This window comes from Scyliorhinus torazame, chromosome 29 (genome assembly GCF_047496885.1).
Source record: "Scyliorhinus torazame isolate Kashiwa2021f chromosome 29, sScyTor2.1, whole genome shotgun sequence".
Classification (NCBI taxonomy): Eukaryota; Metazoa; Chordata; class Chondrichthyes; order Carcharhiniformes; family Scyliorhinidae; genus Scyliorhinus; species Scyliorhinus torazame.
In genome coordinates this window covers 30,174,539-30,201,862 of record NC_092735.1, presented here as the reverse complement: position 1 = coordinate 30,201,862, position 27,324 = coordinate 30,174,539, and the positions used below count along the sequence as shown (strand labels likewise).

General features: G+C 51.8%; 1 protein-coding gene across 1 annotated transcript in view; it reads right to left on the bottom strand.

The window, feature by feature from the left end:
- ruvbl2 (RuvB-like AAA ATPase 2) overlaps positions 1 to 20,851 on the bottom strand; it is a 37,438-nt gene extending 16,587 nt beyond the window's left edge. The window contains exons 1-9 of the mRNA XM_072492306.1: positions 20,755 to 20,851; positions 15,820 to 15,874; positions 7,990 to 8,045; positions 7,103 to 7,244; positions 6,526 to 6,655; positions 4,707 to 4,773; positions 2,568 to 2,674; positions 1,272 to 1,365; positions 702 to 825 (exon numbers count right to left, since the gene is read on the bottom strand). Coding sequence (XP_072348407.1) covers positions 702 to 825; positions 1,272 to 1,365; positions 2,568 to 2,674; positions 4,707 to 4,773; positions 6,526 to 6,655; positions 7,103 to 7,244; positions 7,990 to 8,045; positions 15,820 to 15,874; positions 20,755 to 20,763 — 784 coding nt within the window. The 5' untranslated portion in view covers positions 20,764 to 20,851. The remainder of the gene's footprint in view (positions 1 to 701; positions 826 to 1,271; positions 1,366 to 2,567; positions 2,675 to 4,706; positions 4,774 to 6,525; positions 6,656 to 7,102; positions 7,245 to 7,989; positions 8,046 to 15,819; positions 15,875 to 20,754) is intronic.
- Positions 20,852 to 27,324: the final 6,473 nt, after the last annotated feature.

The window sequence follows — 27,324 nt, the reverse complement described above, 5'->3', positions numbered from 1 at the left end:
CCCTTGAAATACAATAAAGTTAAAAAAATCTATCAACCTACAAATACCATGGTTAGAGTGGCTGGGGAATAAAAGGACCACCACCCCACCTCACGCCAAGCTCCAAGTCACAATTAAAATACCACACGCAGGCAGGAAGCCCACCACCCCGAGAGTCCGCGACTTTCTTCTTTATGACTATGGAACAAAACCAAACAGGTAAGTTTATTGCAGCAAACAGCAGCTGAAGAGAAGCCGAGGTTTTCCATTTGATTTCCCCAATCTCCTCTGTCCCATGGGCATTCTTTCAGAGGTAATGTCACATAAGTTTAGTCAGGTGACCAGTGTGTGCTCACAGGATATGCAAGCTTGGAGGGCCTTAAAGCTGAGTCAGATTCTATTTTCACCAGAAGTTTAGAGCGGGGGAAACTCCTCAATGGATAGAAATTAAGTGGGAAACCTGGGCTAATCTTTGCTCCTCTTTCTCCCCAGCCCAAATTCTCAGTGCTTCCAACCACCATGCAGACTGAGATCGGGTAACAGCACAGTCAGCCTGCAGAGAGTGGGACCTTCCGGCTCTGAGTGAATTCAGCTCTCTACTGGGCAGAGTGCTTTTCCACGGAGGCATTGCAGAGGACATGTTAGACATCCGACCTCTTGCGATCGGTCACTGCTGCCAGCGACCTCTGCCTTGGCTGGGCTGAAAGACCTGCAAACCTTACCTGAGAAGAGAGCCAGGAATCCCTGTGTCCTGCTGTTGATCACATCAATCTCATGGAGTGTCACCGTGTGAACCACCTCCTTCCGTTTCTGAAGCTCTCCGTCCGGGCACTGCACGAATTTTGTCTGCAGCGAGGAATGTTTGCACAAGGTTACTCTTTGCTTCCTGTGGGATTTTTTTTCTTTTTTACCACCCACCCTTGACTTCCTGGGGTACAGTTTCACTTCAACCCAATGACTGAGTGAGCCTCCGACAGCAATTGCAAGAAAGCTACTCAACTACAGACAGCATCACAGCAAAGTTTGATCCAACACACACGCACGCAGGTACCGTTGAGATAGAGACCACCAACTCAGCCTCCTAATCTTCAAGGGGGAAGAGCTTGATGCACGTTGATTGAAATCACAACGTATGGCATACAACGGGCACCGTTGACCCTCCTTCCCCACCATACTGAAAACCCCCATCAGCTCGGAGGCTGTGCACTTTGGAGCCTCTCAATTCTCTGCTGGCTAAGGCGGCAGGCATATCAACCAAAAAAACGCATCAACACTCGCAGAACAAGACATACCTGGGCCCCCATAGCATCGTAATCGCGAGCTCGGGTGAAGGACCGTCCGAGCTTGCTAATCTTGCCTGTTGCCTTATCAATGGTGATGACATCTCTACAGAAAAGAGAAAAACCCCAAGGAAATCAAAATGACGTCATTCCATTCATGTTCAACAGAAGGAGCTGGTAAAAATCTTTGGTTTCATCCAATATGGTGAAAATATTTGATCTAAATGGAATAGAACGTGTAGCGTTGCTGATCCACACATTGCAACAACCTGCATTTACCATTATTTTTACCTTCTGCCTAGCCAAGTATTTTGATTGTGCTAACATGTCTTATCACACTTACTGAACAGACATTTACATGGGAATACTGGGTAATTTTGACACTTTTATCAATGCTGATCAGCGGTTTCCACCACCCCAATTTAAGTCTGTGGCAGGAAGGGTCTTGTCCTAAGTGGGCAATTAATGTCCAATAAAGGCCTTACCCCGCTGGTAATCACCCAGCGGCAGGCACAGGTGGCAGGGGGTGAAGAAGAGAAGGGGAGGTGGGGCCACGGAGTAGTTAACAACGGTGGAAAAGCTGATTGATGCTATTTGAGCTGCAGCAGTGACATACCCACCCTCTGAATGTGCACAAGTTGGCAAAAAAAAGGGGGGCCTGCGCTTAAAACTTAGCTCTTGAACGATTGGCAAGCAGAAGCCATGGGGTGCCTCTTTCTGGTCGAGGCGGCACGGTAGCACAGTGGTTAACACTGTTGCTGCACAGCATCAGGGTCCCAGGTTCGATTCCCGGCTTGGGTCACTGTCTGTGCAGAGTCTGCACGTTCTCCCCGTTTCTGCGTGGGTTCCCTCCGGGTGCTCCGGTTTCCTCCCACAAGTCCCGAAAGACGTGCTTGTTAGGTGAACTGGACATTCTGAATTCACCCCGAGTACCCGAACAGGCGCCGGAGTGTGGCGACTAGGGGCTTTTCACAGGAACTTCATTACAGTGTTAATGTAAGCCTACTTGTGACAATAAAGGTTGCCAAGTTGCAGTGTTCCACTTTCATGAACTACCATATTGGCCTGCGCACTTCCTTCACGGAGCACAGAAAGGGTGGAATTTACAATCATTATCCTCACAGCAAAGGCCATGCTGCCGATTTTCCATTTTAAATACCGTTGTTGCTTGGACCGGGAGTTGTGAAGAGAAATTGTGGACAATAGGACCAGGTTCGAGAGAGTAACCGTGTAGACCGGCACTGGAGTGCAGCTTGGCTAACACCCACATTGATTCGCTTGGTCAGTTAAACACTGGCAGCTACCCACCCAGCCTGCACTTTCTCCTTCGTCAAACACTCGATCATTTTCGTCCCCAGATCATAAATTGTTTCCATCTCTGTCGTTTTCAGGGTTAGCTTTCCAACCTTTGCACCCTATGAGAAAGAAAATATGCATAATTATGCTCACTTGATAAATTTGGATGGATTATGTCAGTGTTGGGGACAGCGTTAGAGAAATTTTAAAGGTCAGAGTCAAGATGATTTGGTATCAGGAATACCCATGGTGCTTTTGACCCAACAATGGGCCTTCGCCCCAACCACTGAACAGCACCCCCAACTCACTGTGACCTCAATTTCCCAGTCTCCAGAGTGTGATTGTTAATTCTGTACTGATTTGTATCATAGATTCACTTGGCACTGCCTCTAGACTCGAATGGATTTCATGCAGAATTCGTATAGTTACTCCAATTACACGGAAACCCTGGGGAAGTTGGGATTGCCACCCTTAAAGCTAGAGTTTGACCGGAGAATGATAGAGGTGCTTAAAATCATGAGTGGTCTGGACAAAAGGCGTTCCCATCAGTAAGAGACATGAGAACCAGAGGATAGAGATTTAAGGCGATTGGCATGAGAACCAATATTTCACATAACAAGTGGTAAAACCCTGCCTGAATAGGTGGGTGGAGTGGGGCTTTCAAAAGGGAATTGGAAAGTTGGTGAAGGGAGGGGATTTGCAGGGCTACACGAGAAGGGTAGAGTGGGGCTAACTGGATTGTTCCTCCAGAGAGCCAGCGAGGACCCGACAGGCCGAATAGCCACCTTCCGTGCTATAACCATGCTATGATTCTAACTAGCAGGCAAGACAGACCGTCCCATTTGTCCAGGCAGGGTCTGAATGAAGTCCCGGAAATAAAATGGAAACGGCACCATCTATTAGTTATACCGTAACTCATTAAAAATCGGGTCATGCTCTTGGATAACGCAGTGCCAGAGACAGAATAATTAAAAATCGGGTCATGCTCTTGGATAACGCAGTGCCAGAGACAGAATAACTTCAATATTACCCTCGTAATTTGTCACATTGAAATATATATTTGAAAGATGTTGTCCCCTTTTTAAAGGTGCTTTCCTCCCATACATGTTTGCAGTCTGCTTACAGAGCCTGAAGGAACAATCCATCAACAGTCCTTGGCTTTTGTTTAGATTGAGGGCGAGCTCCTGACTCGGACCCCGTGGGATTGGCTGGCTCCTTCAGCCTGCAGTGCTGTTAGGGAGGGAGTTCAAGGATTTTGACCCAGCAGCAGTGAAGGAGCGGCCGATATAGTTCCAAGTCAGGGTGGAGAGGAACCTCCAGGTGGTGGAGTTCCCAGGTATCTGCTGCCCCCGTCCTTCAAGATGGTTAGCTGTCGTGGGTTAGGACGGTGCTGCCTAAGGAGCATTGGTGAGTTCCTGCAGTGCATCTTGTAGATGGTGCACACGGCTGCCACTGTTTGCCGGTGGAGGGTTTGAACTTTGTGAAAGGGGGAGCAATCAAGCGGGGCTGCTTTGTCCTGGATGGTGTCGAGCATCTTGACTGCTGTTGGAGCTGCACTCAACCAGGCAAGTGGAGAGTATTCCATCACACTCCTGACTTGTGCCTTGTAGACGGTGGACAGGCTTTGGGGAATCAGGAGGTGAGCTACTCGCCGCAGGATTCCCCAGCGTCTGACCAGCTCTTGCAGCCACAGTATTTATATGGCCAGACCGTTGCAGTTTCTGGTCAATGGAAACCTCCAGGATGTTCATGGTGGGGGATTCGGCGATGGTTATTACTTGAAACTGCTCTCGCTGGAAGATGCTGAATCATGGTTGGGTTTGGAACCAGGGTTGCTAGCCACCAAAATAACTACAGTGTATCAGCAGACACAGTGAGCAGCAGCCAGCTTTCCAATCGTATGCGGCATTGTGGATCATTTCACCAGCAGTCATTTTGACAGCAAGCAGGGTTGGGAACCCCGATCAATTTTGCCTCTCCTTCTCCCAAAACATGAAGGCTAATTGCACCCTTGGGTTTGTTTACCCGTTTAAGATCGATAAGGAAATAAGAAACATGCTTTCAATGAAGAATTTCAGTTCAGGAATGTTGCATTAAAAAATAAAACCACACAGATGTTTCGCAAACTCTCATTCATTAGTCTGAACTTACCGTGCCAGTAGCTGGTCTGTCTATCTGAATTTCCACAACTTCGCCCTCTATTATTTCAGTCTCCTCTCTGTTTAAGGGAAAGAAAATGCTTACTAAAATAAATTAACCTTAAATTATCACATTAGTTTTCCCTGGATTAAAGCCTTCACACAATAGCATCTGCAACACTTCTACGACTTTATAAGCTTGCGATCTCTGTACTTCATATCTACAGCATCACCAGCGCACCAATTCTGATCCATTGCACTCCAAAATCTGGTTATTCATCTGTTTCTACAGCAGATTGTCTTCCTCCTGTATTAATGTGCACTCTAAAGGATGGGCTTAAAATAAAACTACAGAAGTCTTAGAGTGCGACCTTTTTCCAAGATATTACAAGGGCAGTTTTTCCTCTTTGATGCCAGGTTTGAGAGCGACTGGTGGAGCAGGAGTCCCCATCACAAAGATGGGCACAGATAGGACTACAGCATTGTCCAATTTTATGACAAAGGCTTCTATCCTGTTAAGTCCCAGCATTATTGTGAATGCAATGATTAAATGTTAATCCAGTTCACAGTCAGGTGGATAAGAACATTAACAGGACTAAATCTCAGATGCCTGAATGTTAATAATGCCTTTTGCCTACCATAACACCTCTCCAACAAATAATCTGATTGATATGGATCTGCAGACAAGTCATGCTACAAAGTATAGAAATGTTATACTGCAGAGCAGTCTTGAAACATTATCCTTTCTCTAGAGAAACATAGTGCAGATCATAGAATTCCTACAGTGCAGAAGGAGGCCATTCGGCCCTTTGAGTCTGTACTGGCCCGCTGAAAGAGTACTCTACCGTGGTTCATTCTCTAACCTTCACATCTTTGGACTATGGGAGGAAACCCACACAGTCACGGTGAGAACGTGCAAACTCCACACAGGCAGTCACCCGAGGCCGGAATCTAACCCGGGTCCCTGGCGCTGTGAGGCAGCAGTGCTAACCATTGTGCCAGCATGCCAGGTCAAGGTTGTCAAAAGTAAAAGGATGAGCAGTGACTGAACGATGCCAATTTTGGGTTTTCCAGGAGACTGGGTGACGACTCTCCATTTCTATACAGTAGAAGGTTGGCATCTGCGATGCCAAGAGGTCAGAGATGGTTTGGCAATTCTGGCTGAAGGTGGCTGCAAATGTTTCAGCCCATCATTGAGGGGGAGGATATTAGTGGAGCCTCCTTCTCCTCCGCCAGGGAGTTGTTTAATTGTCCGCCACCATTCACGGTATGATGTGGCAGGACTGCGATAGGGGGACAGAGAGCAGGAAGAGAGTGTAGGACAGCACTCACACAGCTCAGGGGGCAAATGAGGAAAGTCCAGATTAACTTGGGCCTGAGTAATATTGATAATCATAGAATTTACAGTGCAGAAGGATGCCATTCGGCCCATCGAGTCTGCACCGGCTCTTGGAAAGAGCACCCTACCCAAGCCCAAGAGCACCTCCACCCTATCCCCGTAACTCAGTGACCCCACCCAACACTAAGGGCAATTTTGGTCACTAGGGGCAATTTAGCATGGCCAATCCACCTCACCGGCACATCTTTGGACTGGGGGAGGAAACCGGAGCACCCGGAGGAAACCCACGCAGACACGAGGAGAACATGCAGACAGTGACCCAAGGCGGGAATCGAACCTGGGACTCTGGAGCTATGAAGCAATTGTGCTAACCACTATGCTACCGTGCTGCCCCGGTAGTTAAGAGTTAAGAGATAAAACAAAGACTGCAATGGGGAGAGCATAACATTATATTAAACAAAAGACTGTGACAAGCAAGATAGGCCATACTGACTTGATGCGGACACCAATGGATCGGCGGAAAGCCTGGGTCAGCGCTTCTGTTTTGCTCATTTCCAGAGAGAAGATTTCACTGCCCGCGATAGCTGTGAATGGAGTGTCCTGCCCTAGAGCTTGAGCCATCCCTGCAGAATCAAGAATACGCTTTCAATTATAAATAGAAAACTCACTGGAGGCTCGCCACACGGGTCAACTCTTTGAATGGATGTCGTAGAACTACGCAAGACAGAAAGTGAAACCGTTAATCCCGAGCATTAATTCAAGTGAAACCATAACAGTTGGATGTGAGCATAATGACCAGGAACACCTTCTTTATACAGGATAGTAAATGCCTGGAATGATCTCCAGGTAAGCTGGGTACAAACTCAGGCATCATTCAAGAGGTAGTTGCATCCAGTTCTGGAAGGATTGCAGATTTATATGAAAAGAGGAGCTATCATATGCGAAGTGTTTCGAGATGCTTCTGAGATTGTATCAGGCACTCTATAAATGTAGGTATTGCTGAACCACTACAAAACAAATTAAAGTTGCCTCCTGCGTCCCATGATTACATCCTGAAAAGGATCACATACCCATCGCAATGGCGGTTTTCCCTGTTCCCGGCTGGCCAGCAATGAGTACTGCTCTCCCAGCAATCTTTCCCTCTTTAATCATCTCGAGAATGACCCCAGCAGCCCGACGAGCACTCAGCTGTCCTACCATCCCCTGTGAGACCTGATGAGAGAGAACGAGTGATATTTCAACAAGGAAACATTCACAGCACACAATATAGGCCAACCTGATGCGCACAGGGCTTAATAAATCAACAGAGAAGGGCTCTTTGCCACTGATGGCTAACCAGTGACCTCTACCAGAAAGTAAATGCGAGTCAACATTGGATTTGACCATGAAGAGCCCAAGAGTTAAGCAGGCTGCCTAAAACACACACTGCTCCAAGAATGGCCATTTGGAATAGGAAACAGCGCCAGCACCGATGGAACAGTACGCAACTTGAACCATCGGGAAAGAAACTTGCAGAGGAAATGTGCTGGGGGGTGGTCTAGTTTGAAGGCCCAGCATCTAATAATCTTTACTGTCACAAGTAGGCTTGCATTAACACTGCAATGAAGTTACTGTGAAAAGCCCCTAGTCGCCACATTCCGGCGCCTGTTCGGGTACACAGAGGGAGAATTTAGAATGTCCAGTTCACCTAATAGCGCGTCTTTCAGGACTTGTGGGAGGAAACCGGAGCACCCGCAGGAAACCCATGCAAACATGGGGACAACGTGCAGACTCCACAGAGACAGTGACCTAAGCCAGGAATCGAACCTGGGACTCTGGAGCTGTGAAGCAACAGTGATAACCACTGTGCTACCGTGCTGCCCTGCATCTTATCAAACTCAAGTCATCTCCGCTACTGCAAGAAATAACGTGATTCCCTCCAGTCCCAGGACCGCCGCTTAGTGCCTCTGTACTGTACCTGTCGAGGTTCCAAGGCATCATCGAGTCCCAAGCCACGGATGTGCGAATGGGCACCTGTAGAAAGTGGAAAGATGAAAGTTAGGTCAAAACCTGCGAGTTCAACTCCTTGGGCCAACAGTCATGTCATATTCAGGAATTTCACTGAGGTCTTGAAATATAGAAAATAGGAGCAGGACAAGGCCATTCAGCCTTTCAAGCCTGTTCCGCCATTCATTATGATCATTCAATTGATGTTGACTAACTGATGTTGACTAACTGAAGACGTGCTTCTCACTTCCGGTTGCGGCTATGCTGAGCTAAGTCGCACGTTCGGCAGCTCCCGCCAGAAACTGACTTTTGGGCTCTTTTGAGGGGCCCCAGCGGCATTTGTTCGATGGTTCCCAGTGTGGGAAGGTGTCAGTACGATTTCCCCGGCACGGTATGGATTAGACCAGGAGTGGAGCGGTGAAAAATGTAATTCAAGTGCAGCGAAAAGTGCGAGGGAGGAAAGCCAAGATGGTGGCGGGTGGAGACCAGGCAGCGTGGGCGCAAGAGCAGCAGGAGTTTCTCAAGCGCTGCTTCACGGAATTGAAAGCAGAGCTGCTGGAGCCGATGAAGGCTTCGATCGACAAGCTGGTCGAGACCCAGAAGGCCCAAGGGGCAGCGATCAGGGAGGAGCGGCAGAAGGCCTCGGAGAATGAGGACGAGATATTGGGCCTGGCGGTGAAGGTGGAGGCGCACGAGGCGCTGCATAAGAAATGGCAGAAGTTCGAGGACATGGAGAATCGGTCGTGGAGGAAGAATCTGCGGATTCTGGGTCTCCCGGAGGGAGTGGAGGGGTGGGATGCTGGAGCATATGTGGTCACGATGCTGAACACGTTGATGGGCGTGGGTGCCTTCCCGAGGCCCCTGGAGCTGGATGGGGCCCACCGAGTCCTGGCGAGGAGGCCCAAGTCTAACGAGCCGCCGCGGGCGGTATTGGTGGACAGAGAGTGTGTCCTAAGATGGGCAGAAAAAGAGCGGAGCAGCAGGTGGGAGAACGCAGAGGTCCGTATATACCAGGACTGAAGCATGGAGGTGGCCAAGAAGAGGGCCGGGTACAACTGGGCTCAGGCGGTTCTGCATCGGAAGGGGGTGAAATTCGGGATGCTGCAGCCGGGCCAACTGTGGGTCACGTTTAAGGACCGGCGCCATTACTTTGAGACGCCAGAGGAGGCGTGGACCTTAATTCAGGCCGAAACGTTGGACACGGACTGAGGATCGGTTGTGAGGGGAGGTCGCGGGGGGCTACTGTGGTTACTGTGCTTTGGGGGATGTTCTATTCTGTTCTGTATTGTTTCCTTGGGTGCTGGGTGGGGTAGGGTGAAATGGTTCGAAGTGGGGGTTCTGTGAGAGTGTGGGCGTCGGTGGTTGGAAGGACGGGGCCCCGTTGGGGGGAGAGGAGATGGGAGGCCCGAGGTGGGGAGCTGTGATTAGGCCGCAAAAGGGAGATGCACCAGGGAGGGCGGGGCCGGTCTGATGGAAAGCGCAGCCTTTATCCCGCGCTAGGGAAGGAAGGGAGCAGGGCCGGGGGGGAAGGGCGGTGTTGGAGAGGAGCGCCCGCTGATGGACCGGGGGGGAGAGACTATCACATTGGGGGGTCGATGGAGTGGCGGGAGTGGCTGGGGTCAGGAGTCAGCTGACTTACGGGGGTGCTATGGGGTGAGCAATGCAGCTAGGGGGGGACCTAGCTTGGTGGTTGGGGGGTAACTGGGTTGCTGCTGCATTGGCCAAAGGTGAGCTGGAGCCCGGAGAGAGAATCGGGGCAGGGGTCTGCTGCTGGGGTGAATGGAGAGTGCGGGGGCGCGGGCACGTGGCTGGCCTAGAAAAGGGGATGGCTAATCGGCGGGGGGGGGGGGGGGGGGGAGAGAGAGCCCCCTGATCCGGCTGATAACTTGGAATGTGAGAGGCCTCAACGGGCCGGTCAAGTTGGCCCGAGTGTTCGCCCACCTGAAGGGGCTGAAGGCAGATGTTGTTATGCTCCAGGAGACGCATTTGAGGGTGGCAGATCAGGTTAGGCTGAGAAAGGGGTGGGTAGGGCAGGTTTTCCACTCGGGGTTGGACGCAAAGAATCGAGGGGTGGCGATTTTGGTGGGGAAGCGGGTGTCGTTTGAGGCGCTGAACATCGTGGCAGACAATGGAGGTAGGTATGTGATGGTGAGTGGCAAGCTGCAGGGGGTGCGGGTGGTATTAGTGAATGTATATGCCCCGAATTGGGGCGATGCTGGATTTATGCGGCGCATGTTGGGCCGGATTCCGGACCTGGAGGCAGAGAGCTTGATAATGGGGGGGGGGGAACTTCAACACGGTACTGGATCCAGCATTGGACTGCTCCAGGTCCAGGATGGGTAAGAGGCCGGCGACGGCCTGGGTGCTGAGGGGGTTTATGGACCAGATGGGAGGAGTGGACCCATGGAGGTTTGTCAGGCCGGGGGCCAGGGAGTTTTCTGTTTTTCCCCACGTCCATAAAGCCTACGCTCAGATAGACTTCTTCGTTATGAGCAGGGCATTAATTCTGAGGGTGGAGGGCACAGAGTATTCGGCCATAGCCATCTCAGACCATGCCCCGCATTGGGTAGAGCTGGAGCTAGGGGAGGAGAGGGACCAGCGCCCGCTGTGGCGCCTGGATGTGGGCTTGCTGATGGATGTGGAAGTGAGCGGGCGGATCCGGGGTGTATTGAAAGCTATCTAGAGGCGAACGATAATGGGGAGGTGCAGGTGGGGGTGGTCTGGGAGGTGCTGAAGGCGGTGATTATGGGAGAGTTAATCTCCACTAGGGCCCACAAGGGGAAGGAGAGGAGAGAGCGGGAGAGATTGGTGGGGGAGATTTTAAGGGTGGATAGGAGGTATGCAGAGGTCCCCGAGGAGGGACTACTCAAGGAGCGATGAAGCCTCCAGGCCGAGTTCGACCTGTTGACCACCAAGAAGACAGAGGTGCAGTGGAGGAAAGCGCAAGGGGCAGTGTATGAGTATGGGGAGAAGGCTAGCATGATGTTGGCACACCAGCTTCGGAAGCGGGAGGCAACGAGGGAGATTGCGGGAGTTAGGGATGAATGGGGGAACACAGTGCGGAGTGCGGTGGGAATAAATGGGGTGTTTAGAGACTTTTATGAGGGGCTGTATAGGTCTGAGCGCCCGACGGAGGAGGGGGGATGCGTCGATTTTTGGATCGACTGATGCTCCCAAGGGTGGAGGAGCAGCAGGTGGCTGGGCTTGGGGCACCGGTGTAGGGCTGGAGGAGCTGACTAAGGGGCTGGGGAGTATACAGGCGGGGAAGGCACCCGGTGGAATTTTACCGGATGTACATGGACCTTCTGGGCCCTCTATTAGTGAGGAATTTCAATGAGGCAAAGAGGGGGGGGGGGAGGGGGGGGGGGGGGGCTACCCCCGATAATGTCCAGGGTGCTGATCTCGCTGATCTTGAAGCGGGACAAGGACCCATTACAGTGTGGGTCATATAGGCCATCTCAGACCATGCCCCACATTGGGTAGAGCTGGAGCTAGGGGGGAGAGGAACACCGGGTTTCGTTGTATGCCGATGACCTGTTACTGTATGTGGCGGACCCAGTGGGTGGGATTCGGAGGTGATGCGGATCCTCAGGGAGTTTGGGGACTTTTCCGGGTATAAGCTCAACATGGGGAAGAGTGAGCTCTTCATGGTACACCCAGGGGACCAGGGAAGGGGGATAGACGAGGTTCCACTGAAGAGGGCGGAAAGGAGTTTTCGGTATCTGGGAATCCAGGTGGCCAGGAGCTGGGGGACCCTACACAAGCTCAACTTGACGAGGCTGGTGGAGCAGATGGAGGAGGAGTTTAAAAGGTGGGATATGCTGCCACTCTCCTTGGCGGGTAGTGTACAGTCGGTGAAGATGACGGTGCTCCCGAGGTTCCTTTTATATTCCTGTGCCACCCCATCCTAATCCCCAAGGCCTTTTTAAAGCAGGTCAGTAGGAGCATCATGGGATTCGTGTGGGCGAAAAAGACCCCGAGGGTGAGAAGGGTGTTTCTGGATCGGAGTAGGGACAGAGGAGGGTTAGTGTTACCTAATCTGTGTGGGTATTACTGGGCTGCCAATGTGGCGATGATACGCAAGTGGGTAATGGAGGGGGAGGGGGCGGCGTGGAAGAGGCTGGAGATGGCGTCCTGTGTGGGCACGAGTCTGGGAGCACTGGTGACAGCACCGCTGCCGCTCCCGCCGACTAGGTACACCACGAGTCCGGTGGTGGCGGCGACTTTGAAAATTTGGGGGCAGTGGAGGCGCCACAGGGGTGAGCTAGAGGCTTTGGTTTGGTCCCCGATCCGGGAGAACCATCGGTTCGTCCCAGGGAGAATGGATGGAGGGTTCCTGGGCTGGCATAGGGTAGGAATTAGAAGGATGGGGGACCTGTTTTTAGATGGGACGTTTGCGAGCCTTGGGGCGCTGGAGGAAACATTCGGGCTTCCCCCCGGAAATGCCTTCAGGTACATGCAGATAAGGGAGTTTGTTAGACGGCAGGTGAGGGAGTTCCCGCTGCTTCTAGCACTCAAGATCCAGGATAGGGTGCTCTCGGGGGTGTGGGTTGGAGACGGCAGGGTCTCGGCGATCTTCCAGGAGATGCAGGAGGAGGAGACCTCAGTGGAGGAGCTAAAGGGTAAATGGGAGGAGGAGCTTGGGGGAGGAGATAGACGAGGGTACGTGGGCGGACGCCCTGGGTAGGGTTAATTCTTCCTCCACTTGCGCCAGGTTTAGCCTGATACAATTTAAGGTTCTTCACAGAGCGCATATGACAGGGGTGAGGCTGAGCAGGTTATTTGGGGTGGAAGACAGGTGTGGGAGGTGCTCGTGGAGCCCAGCAAATCATACCCACATGTTCTGGGCGTGCCCGGCACTGGATGGGTTCTGGATGGGTATTGCGAGGACGGTGTCTAGAACATTGAACATAGAAAATACAGCACAGAACAGGAACAGGCCCTTCGGCCCACGATGTTGTGCCGAACCTTTGTCCTAGATTAATCATAGATTATCATTGAATTTACAGTGCAGAAGGAGGCCATTCGGCCCTTTGAGTCTGCACCGGCTCTTGGAAAGAGCACCCTACCCAAACTCAACACCTCCACCCAACACCAAGGGCAATTTGGACATTAAGGGCAATTTATCATTGGCCAATTCACCTAACCCGCACATCTTTGGACTGTGGGAGGAAACCGGAGCACCCGGAGGAAACCCACGCAGACACGGGGAGGACGTGCAGACTCCGCACAGACAATGACCCAAGCCGGAATCGAACCTGGGACCATGGAGCTGTGAAGCAATTGTGCTATCCACAATGCTACCGTGCTGCTGCCCTTAAGAACAAATAAATCTACACTATATCATTTTACCGTAATCCATGTACCTATCCAATAGCTGCTTGAAGGTCCCTAATGTTTCCGACTCAACTACTTCCACAGGCAGTGCATTCCATGCCCCCACTACTCTCTGGGTAAAGAACCTACCTCTGATATCCCTCCTATATCTTCCACCTTTCACCTTAAATTTATGTCCCCTTGTAATGGTGTGTTCCACCCGGGGAAAAAGTCTCTGACTGTCTACTCTATCTATTCCCCTGATCATCTTATAAACCTCTATCAAGTCGCCCCTCATCCTTCTCCGCTCTAATGAGAAAAGGCCTAGCACCCTCAACCTTTCCTCATAAGACCTACTCTCCATTCCAGGCAACATCCTGGTAAATCTTCTTTGCACCTTTTCCAGAGCTTCCACATCCTTCCTAAAATGAGGCGACCAGAACTGTACACAGTACTCCAAATGTGGCCTTACCAAAGTTTTGTACAGCTGCATCATCACCTCACGGCTCTTAAATTCAATCCCTCTGTTAATGAACGCGAGCACACCATAGGCCTTCTTCACAGCTTTATCCACTTGAGTGGCAACTTTCAAAGATGTATGAACATAGACCCCAAGATCTCTCTGCTCCTCCACATTGCCAAGAACTCTACCGTTAACCCTGTATTCCGCATTCATATTTGTCCTTCCAAAATGGACAACCTCACACTTTTCAGGGTTAAACTCCATCTGCCACTTCTCAGCCCAGCTCTGCATCCTATCTATGTCTCTTTGCAGCCGACAACAGCCCTCCTCACTATCCACAACTCCACCAATCTTCGTATCGTCTGCAAATTTACTGACCCACCCTTCAACTCCCTCATCCAAGTCATTAATGAAAATCACAAACAGCAGAGGACCCAGAACTGATCCCTGCGGCACGCCACTGGTAACTGGGATCCAGGCTGAATATTTGCCATCCACCACCACTCTCTGACTTCTATCGGTTAGCCAGTTTGTTATCCAACTGGCCAAATTTCCCACTATCCCATGCCTCCTTACTTTCTGCATAAGCCTACCATGGGGAACTTTATCAAATGCCTTACTAAAATCCATGTACACTACATCCACTGCTTTACCTTCATCCACATGCTTGGTCACCTCCTCAAAGAATTCAATAAGATTTGTTAGGCAAGACCTACCGCTCACAAATCCGTGCTGACTATCCCTAATCAAGCAGTGTCTTTCCAGATGCTCAGAAATCCTATCCTTCAGTACCCTTTCCATTACTTTGCCTACCACCGAAGTAAGACTAACTGGCCTGTAATTCCCAGGGTTATCCCTAGTTCCTTTTTTGAACAGGGGCACGACATTCGCCACTCTCCAATCCCCTGGTACCACCCCTGTTGACAGTGAGGATGAAAAGATAATTGCCAACGGCTCTGCAATTTCATCTCTTGCTTCCCATAGAATCCTTGGATATATCCCGTCAGGCCCGGGGGACTTGTCTATCCTCAAGTTTTTCAAAATGCCCAACACATCTTCCTTCCTAACAAGTATTTCCTCGAGCTTACCAATGTGTTTCACACTGTCCTCTCCAACAATATCGCCCCTCTCATTTGTAAATACAGAAGAAAAGTACTCATTCAAGACCTCTCCTATCTCTTCAGCCTCAATACACAATCTCCCGCTACTGTCCTTGATTGGACCTACCCTCGCTCTAGTCATTCTCATTCTAAGGTGGTGAACACCCAGGTTAAGCTGAGCTGGGGGGGTTAGCACTATTTGGGGTATCGGACGAGCCGGGAGTGCAGGAGGCGAAAGAGGCCGGTATTCTGGCCTTTGAGCCCCTGGTAGCCCGGCGGAGGATTCTGCTACAGTGGAAGGATGCGAGGCCCCCAAGCGTGGAAGCCTGGATCAGCGACATGGCAGGGTTCATTAAATTGGAGAGGGTAAAATTTGCCTTGAGAGGGCCTGTGCAAGGGTTCTTCAGGCGGTGGCAACCGTTCCTAGACTTTCTAGCGGAGTGTTAGGAGGTGGTCAGCAGCAGCAGCAACCCAGAGAGGGGGAGGGGGGGGTGTACTTTGTGTTTTCTACTGTGTTTATTATTGCTTAATGGGGGGTTTGTATATTGGGGGAATTCGTGAGGTAGTTGTAAGATGTTTATTTATGTGTCCTTTGTTTTTCTTTTTTCTGTAATTTGTTGAAAATATGTAAAAATTTGAATAAAAATATTTCTAAAAAAAAAAAGACGTGCTTCTAAAGTGCAGTTTAATTTGAAATAGATCAAGAGCTTCGCCCCCCAGCGTCTCAAGGGGTAAAAGCTCCACCCGATGTGATAGCGAACCAGACAAGATGAACCCAGATTGGAATGTTGTGTTGATTCCTATCGGGAGACAAGTCGGGAATGCTGCTGGGTTGATTGTTGGGGGTCTGGTAGAAGGTGGGGGGGATGGGAGTGGGAATCTTCAACCCAGCATTAGAGGTAAGAAATTAAAAAGAGCCTACCGATTCTCTCTATCCTGGTGACATCCCTGACTTCAGGAACCTTCGTTGCGGTGGTCTGAAAAACAATATAGATCCATGTAATATGCTGAAAAAGGGACACAAGTTTGAACAATGGCACAAAATGAACTGTGCAGGGGTAACGCTTGTAACTTCAACAAGTGTTGTGAATTAAATGAAGATGTAAAGCAACTGTGTCCATCAACATCCTTCTTCAGTCTTTTAATACCGGTCTCTTACCAACAGAATCGGTCTTATAAATGGGCAGCAGCTACTGTTTCTCTTGTTTCAGCTAATACAATATTGCTGGCTGTGGCTTGCAACAGCAGCAACATTGTTCACCACTTGTTGCTTTGCAATGACCACACTGTTGATGGGAAACGGGAATGGCGTTCCCGATGTCAACATGGTGACTTCTTCAGACCAAAATGAATTAGTTTCATCAAAACCTACTGGTTGGCGCAGTCCAGATTGAAGGATGGCTGTTTAATTTATTTCATTGTGGCTGTTTTCTGTCCCTCGTGTCCCAGCCGCCATGCTGCTTCTCCCAGATTGGAGCTGAGTCTAGCGCTGGAGGCCAGACAAGACGGTTGAACGGCCGCAATGGAGCAACTGAACAGCCTTAACGTGGCTCACGAGAACGAGTCAGACTAATCACAGGCTGCTGCCTGGTGTGGCGAGTAGCTCTCCCAACACGGAGCTACGAAAGCCCGGGCACAAGCTCTTCAGACAGAATGGGGGGGGGGGTTATTCAAACAGAATGGGGGGGGCAATTCAAACAGAACGGGGGGGCAATTCAAACAGAATGGGGGGGGGGGCTATTCAAACAGAATGGGGGGGGGGCTATTCAAACAGAATGGGGGGGGGCTACTCAAACAGATGGGGGTGGACTATTCAAACAGAACGGGGGGGGCTATTCAAACAGAGTGGGGGGGGCTATTCAAACAGAGTGGGGGGGGCTATTCAAACAGAGTGGGGGGGGGCTATTCAAACAGAGGGGGCGCTACTCAAACAGAGGGGGGGGGCTATTCAAACAGAATGGGGGGGCTATTCAGAGTGGGGGGGCTATTCAAACAGAATGGGGGGGCTATTCAAACAGAACGGGGGGGCTATTCAAACAGAATGGGGGGGCTATTCAAACAGAGTGGGGGGCTATTCAAACAGAACGGGGGGGCTATTCAAACAGAATCGGGGTGGTTATTCAAACAGAGTGGGGGGGGCTATTCAAACAGAATGGGGGGGTTATTCAAACAGAATGGGGGGGCTATTCAAACAGAATGGGGGGGCTATTCAAACAGAATGGGGGGGCTATTCAAACAGAACGGGGGGCTATTCAAACTGAATGGGGGGGCTATTCAAAGAGAACGGGGGGGGCTATTCAAACAGAACGGGAGGGGGTTATTCAAACAGAACGGGAGGGGGTTATTCAAACAGAACGGGGGGGGGGATTCATACAGAACGGGGGGGCTATTCAAACAGAACGGGGGGGCTATTCAAACTGAATGGGGGGGGCTATTCAAACAGAACGGGGGGGGGCTATTCAAGCCGAACGGTGGGAGGGGGGCTATTCAAACAGAGTGGGGGGCTATTCAAACAGAACGGTGGGGGGGGCTATTCAAACTGAATGGGGGGGCTATTCAAAGAGAACGGGGGGGGGCTATTCAAAGAGAACGGGGGGGGCTATTCAAACAGAACGGGAGGGGGTTATTCAAACAGAACGGGGGGGGGATTCATACAGAACGGGGGGGCTATTCAAACAGAACGGGGGGGCTATTCAAACTGAATGGGGGGGGGCTATTCAAACAGAACGGGGGGGGGGCTATTCAAACAGAACGGGGGGGGGCTATTCAAGCCGAACGGTGGGGGGGGGGGGGCTATTCAAACAGAGTGGGGGTCTACTCAAACAGAGTGGGGGTCTACTCAAACAGAGTGGGGGGGCTATTCAAACAGAACGGGGGGGGGCTATTCAAACAGAACGGGGGGGGGCTATTCAAACAGAACGGGGGGGTTATTCAAACAGAACGGGGGGGGGGGGGCTATTCAAACAGAACGGGGGGGGGCTATTCAAACAGAACAGGGGGGCTATTCAAACAGAACGGGGGGGGGCTATTCAAACAGAACGGGGTTGGCTATTCAAACAGAACGGGGGGGGGGGGTGTATTCAAACAGAATGGGGGGCGCTATTCAAACAGAACGGGGGGGTGGGGCTATTCAAACAGAACGGGGGGGGGGGCTATCCAAACTGAATGAGGGGCCATTCAAACAGAACGGGGGGGGTCGCTATTCAAACCGAACGGTGTGGGGGGGCTATTCAAACAGAACGGGGGGGCTATTCAAACAGAGTGGGGGGGCTATTCAAACAGAACGGGGGGGGGGGGGCTATTCAAACAGAACGGGGGGGGTGGGGCTATTCAAACAGAACGGGGGGGGGGCTATTCAAACAGAATGGGGGGCGCTATTCAAACAGAACGGGGGGGGGGGGCTATTCAAACAGAACGGGGGGAGGCTATCCAAACTGAATGGGGGGCTATTCAAACAGAACGGGGGGGCGCTATTCAAACCGAACGGTGTGGGGGGGCTATTCAAACAGAACGGGGGGCTATTCAAACAGAGTGGGGGGGCTATTCAAACAGAACGGGGGGCTATTCAAACAGAACGGGGGGGGCTATTCAAACAGAACGGGGGGGGCTATTCAAACAGAACGGGGGGGGCTATTCAAACAGAACGTGGGGGGCTATTCAAACAGAACAGGGGGGGCTATTCAAACAGAACGGGGGGGGCTATTCAAACAGAACGGGGGGGGCTATTCAAACAGAACGGGGGGGGGCTATTCAAACAGAGTGGGGGGGGGGCTATTCAAACAGAACGGGGGGGGGCTATTCAAACAGAACGGGGGGGGGCTATTCAAACAGAACGGGGGGGGGCTATTCAAACAGAACGGTGGGGCTATTCAAACAGAACGGGGGGGGCTATTCAAACAGAACGGGGGGGGGGGGCTATTCAAACCGAATGGGGGGGTTATTCAAACCGAATGGGGGGGTTATTCAAACAGAACAGGGGGGGGCTTTTCAAACAGAATGGGGGGGGTTATTTAAACCGAAAGGGGGGGTTATTTAAACCGAATGGGGGGGCTATTCAAACAGAATGGGGGGGCTATTCAAACCGAATGGGGGGGGCTATTCAAACAGAACAGGGGGGGGCTTTTCAAACAGAATGGGGGAGTTATTTAAACCGAATGGGGGGGCTATTCAAACAGAATGGGGGGGTTATTCAAACCGAATGGGGGGGCTATACAAACAGAGTGGGGGGGCTATTCAAACAGAACGGGGGGGGGGGGGGGCTATTCAAACAGAACGGGGGGGCTATTCAAACAGAACGGGGGGGCTATTCAAACAGAACGGGGGGGCTATTCAAACAGAACGGGGGGGGCTATTCAAACAAAATGGGGGGGTTATTCAAACAGATTGGGGGTGCTATTCAAACAGAACGGGGGTGCTATTCAAACAGAACGGGGGGGCTATTCAAACAGAACGGGGGGGCTATTCAAACAGAACGGGGGGGGGGGCTATTCAAACAGAACGGGGGGGGGGCTATTCAAACAGAACGGGGGGGCTATTCAAACAGAACGGGGGGGGGGCTATTCAAACAGAACGGGGGGGGGGCTATTCAAACAGAACGGGGGGGGGGCTATTCAAACAGAATAGGGGGGCTATTGAAACAGAGGGGTGGGCTACTGAAACAGAGTGGGGGGGTGCTATTCAAACAGAGGGGGGGCTATTCAAACAGAATGGGGGGCTATTCAAACAGAATGGGGGGGCTATTCAAACAGAATGGGGGGGCTATTCAAACAGAATGGGGGGGGGCTATTCAAACAGAGGTGTGGGATACTCAAACAGAGTGGGGGGGGCTATTCAAACAGAAGGGGGGGCTATTCAAACAGAGGGGGGGGCTATTCAAACAGAATGGGGGGCTATTCAAACAGAATGGGGGGGCTATTCAAACAGAGTGAGGGGGGCTATTCAAACAGAATGGGGGGGGCTATTCAAACAGAGGGGCGGGATACTCAAACAGAATGGGGGGGGCTATTCAAACAGAATGGGGGGTTATTCAAACAGAATGGGGGGGCTATTCAAACAGAATGGGGGGGCTATTCAAACAGAATGGGGGGGCTATTCAAACAGAGTGAGGGGGGCTATTCAAACAGAGTGGGGGGGCTATTCAAACAGAGTGGGGGGGTTATTCAAATAGAACAGGGGGGGGCTATTCAAACAGAGTGGGGGGGCTATTCAAACAGAACGAGGGGGGGCTTTTCAATCCGAATGGGGGGGGGTTATTCAAACCGAATGGGGGGGGGTTATTCAAACCGAATGGGGGGGGACTATTCAAACAGAGTGGGGGGGGCTACTCAAACAGGGTGGGGGGGCTATTCAAACAGAGTTGGGGGGCTATTCAAACAGAACGGGGGGGGGGCTATTCAAACAGAACGGGGGGGCTATTCAAACAGAACGGGGGGGCTATTCAAACAGAACGGGGGGGCTATTCAAACAAAATGGGGGGGGTTATTCAAACAGATTGGGGGTGCTATTCAAACAGAACGGGGGGGCTATTCAAACAGAACGGGGGGGGCTATTCAAACAGAACGGGGGGGGGGCTATTCAAACAGAACGGGGGGGCTATTCAAACAAAATGGGGGGGGTTATTCAAACAGATTGGGGGTGCTATTCAAACAGAACGGGGGGGCTATTCAAACAGGACGGGGGGGGCTATTTAAGCAGAACGGGGGGGGGGGGGGTTATTCAAACAGAACGGGGGGGGGGAGTTATTCAAACAGAACGGGGGGGGGGCTATTCAAACAGAACGGGGGGGGGGGGGGGGCTATTCAAACAGAACGGGGGAGACTCGGCTCCCGGGATCTGGAATATTCTGCTGTTTCCTCACCGTTGCCATGCTGCCGGTCACTGGTTTCTAACGACGGACAAAACTTCCGGTTGCACGCCGCCGCCTCCGCTCCCACCCGGAAACCGGCGCGCCGAACTAAGGTTCCGCCTCCGTCCCCCAAAATGGTCCCCACTACAACAACAACAACAACCTGATGGAGAAATCCAGTAAATAACACACATCAATACATGATACACAGTTATCCTAGATTTATATTGTTATATCATTGGCATAAAGTATTATTGATGTGGAGATGCCGGCGTTGGACTGGGGTGAGCACAGTACGAAGTCTTACAACACCAGGTTAAAGTCCAACAGGTTTGTTTCGATGTCACTAGCTTTCGGAGCACTGCTCCTTCCTCAGGTGAATGAAGAGGTATGCTCCAGAAACATATATATCGACAGATGGGGTTACCCCATCTCTGGATCTGTAAAGATTTAATCACCTGCTAATGCTCACATTCCAAGCATTGTTTGGCATCTTTGAATCTGTCTATATATGTGTTTCTGGAACATACCTCTTCATTCGCCTGAGGAAGGAGCAGCGCTCCGAAAGCTAGTGACATCGAAACAAACCTGTTGGACTTTAACCTGGTGTTGTCAGACTTCTTAAAGTATTGTGGTAGTCTGTGTAGAGGTATTACGGTACCTGGTCATGCTGGAACACCATTGGTCAATATTGTATGTTTCCTATTGGTCAAACTGTATGGTAGCTCCGCCCTGCAAGGCGGGGTATAAGAGCCCGTTCGGCCCTAGCAGCCTTCTGTCTGCACCTGAGCTGCTGGGGAAAACATCTAGCTTATTAAAGCCTTCAGTTGGACTACAACCAAGAAGGTGCTGGTTTAGCTCACTGGGCTAAATCGCTGGCTTTTAAGGAAGGCCAGCAGCACGGTTCAATTCCTGTACCAGCCTCCCCGAACAGGCGCCGGAATGTGGCGACTAGGGGCTTTTCACAGTAACTTCATTGAAGTCTACTCGTGACAATAAGCAATTTTCATTTTCAACCTCACTTTAGTGGTCATTGAACGTGCATCAATTTGATAAGCTAGATTAATAACCGAATCAAGCCGGAGGGTCTGCAACTCAGCTCCCACGCAGCGAACTCAGCTGCAACCTTCAAGCACTGGCTGGCGTGTTTTAAAGGATATCTCGGAACGGCCGAAAATGCACCCTCGTGAGAACAGAAATTGCAAGTCCTGCACTCGAGGGTGAGCCCGGAAATTTACACCCTCATCGAGGACACGGACGACTTTGATGCAGCAATGGAGCTGCTAAAAGGACATTATATTCGCCCGGTAAACCAGGTCTACACCCGACATCTGCTAGCAACGAGGCGACAAATCCCTGGGGAATCGCTGGAAGAATTCTACCGTGCGCTCCTGGTGTTGGGGAGAAGCTGCAGCTGCCTGCATGCTTCGGTGAGCGACCACACAGAACTCTTGATCCGGGACGCTTTCGTGGCAGGTATGCTGTCCTCCCAAATCCACCAGCGATTGCTGGAAAAAGACACCCGAGGCTTCAAGGAGGCATGGGCCCTTGCAGGCTCCCTGGATGTGGCCTCCAGAAAGGACGCTTACGTTCCCGACTGTGCGGCAGCCCCCTGGGCAGCGTGGAACCCCTCCGCTGCCGACCCCGAGACATCCCCCCACAAGCTTGTGCTGCAAGGCGGCCTGGCAACCCCGGGGGGCCCCGCTGCTACTTTTGTGGGCAGGCCAAGCACCCCCGGCATCGCTGACTGGCCCGTGCATCCACCTGGAAGGGATGCGGTAAAAAGGGCCACTTCGTGGTGGTATGCCAGGCCCGTGCGGTCGCCGGGGTCTCCGGCGGTGAATGCGGACCGCCACCACAAATCTCTCCACGGTCCCCGTGCGGCCCCCGGGCTTCGCCATCTTTCCCGCGGACGCCACGTTCAATGGATGGGCGCTGCCATTTTGTGCACCCCCAGCCATGTGCGACCAATGGGAGCCGCCATCTTGGATGGACTCACAGGACCCCTGCTCAGCTGACCGCACACCGCCCGAAGAGAACACTCAACTGCTGCGATTAGCCTCAGTGACCCTGGACCAGACCCGACCTCGAACACTCTCAACTGCTTTGGATCCTCACTGTCTTCAGGTGCTGTCCCAGAGGACTGGAGAATAGCCAATGTTTTTCCTCTGTTTAAGAAAGGTAGCAAGGATAATCCCGGGAACTACAGGCCGGTGAGCCTTACTTCAGTGGTAGGGAAATTACTGGAGAGAATTCTTCGAGACAGGATCTGCTCCCATTTGGAAGCAAATGGACATATTAGTGAGAGGCAGCATGGTTTTGTGAAGGGGAGGTCGTGTCTCACTAACTTGATAGAGTTTTTCGAGGAGGTCACTAAGATGGTTGATGCAGGTAAGGCAGTGGATGTTGTCTATATGGACTTCAGTAAGGCCTTTGACTAGGTCCCTCATGGTAGACTAGTACAAAAGGTGAAGTCACACGGGATCGGGGGGAGCTGGCAATGTGGATACAGAACTGGCTAGGTCATAGAAGGCAGAGAGTAGCAATGGAAGGATGCTTTTCTAATTGGAGGGCTGTGACCAGTGGTGTTCCACAGGGATCAGTGCTGGGACCTTTGCTGTTTGTAGTATATATAAATGATTTGGAGACCAATGTAACTGGTCTGATTAGTAAGTTTGCAGACGACACAAAGGTTGGTGGAATTGCGGATAGCGATGAGGACTGTCAGAGGATACAGCAGGATTTAGATTGTTTGGAGACTTGGGCGGAGAGATGGCAGATGGAGTTTAATCCGGACAAATGTGAGGTCATGCATTTTGGAAGGTCTAATGCAGGTAGGGAATATACAGTGAATGGTAGAACCCTCAAGAGTATTGAAAGTCAAAGAGATCCAGGAGTACAGGTCCACAGGTCACTGAAAGGGGCAACACAGGTGGAGAAGGTAGTCAAGAAGGCATACGGCATGCTTGCCTTCATTGGCCGGGGCATTGAGTATAAGAATTGGCAAGTCATGTTGCAGCTGTATAGAACCTTAGTTAGGCCACACTTGGAGTATAGTGTTCAATTCTGGTCGCCACACTACCAGAAGGATGTGAAGGCTTTAGAGAGGGTGCAGAAGAGATTTACCAGAATGTTGCCTGGTATGGAGGGCATTAGCTATGAGGAGCGGTTGAATAACTCGGTTTGTTCTCACTGGAACGAAGGAGGTTGAGGGGCGACCTGATAGAGGTCTACAAAATTATGAGGGGCATAGACAGAGTGGATAGTCAGAGGCTTTTCCCCGGGGTAGAGGGGTCAATTACTAGGGGGCATAGGTTTAAGGTGCGAGGGGCAAGGTTTAGAGTAGATGTACGAGGCAAGTTTTTTACACAGAGGGTAGTGGGTGCCTGGAACTCGCTGCCGGAGGAGGTGGTGGAAGCAGGGACGACAGTGACATTTAATGGGCATCTTGACAAATACATGAAAAGGATGGGAATACAGGGATACGGAACCAGGAAGTGTAGAAGATTGCAGTTTAGTTGGGCAGCATGGTCGGCACGGGCTTGGAGGGCCGAAGGGCCTGTTCCTGTGCTGTACGTTTCTTTGTTCTTTGCTACAACAACAGTACTAATCAACGGGTACGAGACGTCCTGCTTAATCGACTCTGGGAGCACGGAGAGCTTCATACACCCCGACACGGTAAGGCGCTGTTCTCTCCTCGTCCACCCCGTTAATCAAAACATTTCCTTGGCCTCCGGTTCCCACTCAGTAGAGATAAAGGGGTTTTGTGTCGCAAACCTCACAGTCCAGGGAAGGGGGTTTAAAAATTACCGGCTCTACGTCCTTCCCCACCTCTGCGCGGCCACACTCCTAGGTTTAGACTTCCAGTGTAATCGCCAAAGTCTAACTTTCAAATTCGGCGGCCCTATAACCCCCCTCACTGTCTGCGGCCTCGCGACCCTCAAGGTCGATCCGCCTTCCCTGTTTGCGAACCTCACCCCGGATTGCAAACCCGTCGCCACCAGGAGCAGACGCTACAGTGCCCAGGATCGGATCTTTATTAGGTCAGAGGTCCAAAGGCTACTGAGGGAAGGAGTCATTGAAGCTAGCAACAGTCTCTGGAGAGCTCAAGTAGTGGTGGTAAAGATCGGGGAGAAGCATAGGATGGTCATCGACTACAGTCAGACCATCAACAGGCTTTCGCAGCTGGATGCCTACCCTCTCCCCCGCATATCCGACCTGGTAAACAGGATCACACATTACAAGGTCTTCTCCATGGTGGATCTTAAGTCCGCCTACCACCAGCTCCCCATCCGCACTAGCGACCGCAAATACACTGCCTTTGAGGCAGATGGGTGGCTCTATCACTTCTTAAGGGTTCCCTTCGGTGTCACCAACGGAGTCTCGGTCTTCCAGCGTGAGATGGACCGAATGGTTGACCGGTACGGTTTACGGGCAACATTCCCGTATATCGATAATGTCACCATCTGCGGCCATGACCAGCAGGACCACGACACCAACCTCCAAAAATTCCTCCAGACCCCAAAGATCCTTAACCTTGCGTATAACAAGGATAAATGCATGTTTAGCACCGACCGCCTAGCCATCCTCGGCTACGTAGTGCAAAATGGAGTGATAGGCCCCGACTCTGAATGCATGCGCCCCCTTGTGGAGTTCCCCCTCCCTCACTGCTCCAAGGCCCTGAAGCGCTGCCTAGTGTTTTTCTCTTACTATGCCCAGTGGGTCCCCAACTATGCGGACAAGGCCCATCCCCTGATCCAATCCACAGCTTTTCCCCTGTCGATAGAGGCCCACCAGGCCTTCAGCCGCATCAAAGCAGACATTGCAAAGGCCACAATGCACGTCATCGACGAGTCCTTCCCCTTCCAGGTCGAGAGCGACGCGTCTGACGTAGCTCTGGCGGCCACCCTCAACCAAGCGGGCAGACCCGTGGCCTTCTTCTCACGTACCCTCCATGCTTCCGAAATCCGCCACTCCTCAGTCGAAAAGGAGGCCCAGGCCATAGTAGAAGCTGTGCGACATTAGAGGCATTACCTGGCCGGCAGGAGATTCACTCTCCTCACTGACCAACAGTCGGTTGCTTTTATGTTCGATAATGCACAGTGGGGCAAGATAAAAAACGATACGATCTTGCGGTGGAGGATCGAACTCTCCACCTACAACTACGAGATCTTGTATCGTCCCGGGAAGCTAAACGAGCCTCCTGATGCCCTGTCCCGCGGCACATGTGCCAACGCACAAGTGGACCACCTCCGAGCCCTCCACGAGGACCTCTGCCACCCGGAGGTCACTCGCTTTTTCCACTTTATCAAGACTTGCAACCTGCCCTACTCCATCGAGGAGGTCAGGACAGCCACCAGGGTCTGCCAAATCTGCGTGGAGTGCAAACCGCACTTCTACCAGCCAGAGAAAATGCACCTGATAAAGGCTTCCTGTCGCTTTGAACACCTCAGCATGGACTTCAAAGGCCCCCTCCCCTCCACCGACCGCAACACGTACTTTCTGAACGTGATTGACGAGTACTCTCGGTTCCCTTTCACCATCCCCTGCCCCGACATGACCGCACCCATCGTCATCAAGGCCCTCCATAGCATCTTCGCACTGTTTGGGTTCCCGCTTACATACATAGTGATAGGGGGTCCTCCTTTATGAGCAAAGAACTGCGTCAATTCCTGCTCAGCAAGGGCATCGCCTCGAGCAGGTCGACCAGTTACAACCCCCGGGGTAACGGACAGATAGAGAGGGAGAATGGAACGGTCTGGAAGACCGTCCTACTGGCCCTACGGTCCAGGAATCTCCCAGTCTCCTGCTGGCAGGAAGTCCTCCCGGATGCCCACCACTCCCTCCGGTCACTGCTTTGTACTACGACCAACCAAACACCGCACGAATGTCTCCTTGTCTTCCCCAGGAAGTCCTCCTCTGGGACCTCGCTCCCGACCTGGCTGGCAGCTCCCAGACCCATCGTGCTCCGAAAACACGTGCGGGCACACAAGTCGGACCCATTGGTCGAGAGGATCCATCTTCTCCACGCTAACCCCCAGTACGCCTACGTGGCATATCCCGACGGCCGACAAGATACGGTCTCCCCTACGAGACCTGGCACCTGCCGGATCCCCACGCACACCCCAGCCACCAGTCCCACCCTCCCTCCCACCAGTGCACCTTACAGGAGGATCGGTCCTTCCACCGGCCCTGTCTCGGCCCCCCCCCACCCACCGACGCACCCCGCAGACGCTCCTTTCCCAGGTCAACCATTTTCCCCACCAGCGCCGTCTAGGGGTGTTGAAGCTGCCACGCTCCCAGAGTCACAGAGGCCCGACCCTCCACCGGCGTCACCATCGAAGCTTTGACGATCACACAGGACGACCAGGGCCCCTGGTCGACTGATTGCTTCATTTTAAAGTGTATAATTAATTGTGAATCTGTAAATAGGTACAAAACGCTGTACGGAGGTATTATGGTATCTCCATAACTATAATTTCTACCACGTTACCATGTTATATCAAGCAACCACCCCCGCCGGACTCTTTTTTTTTTAACAGGAGGTGAATGTGGTAGTCTGTGTAGAGGTATTACGGTACC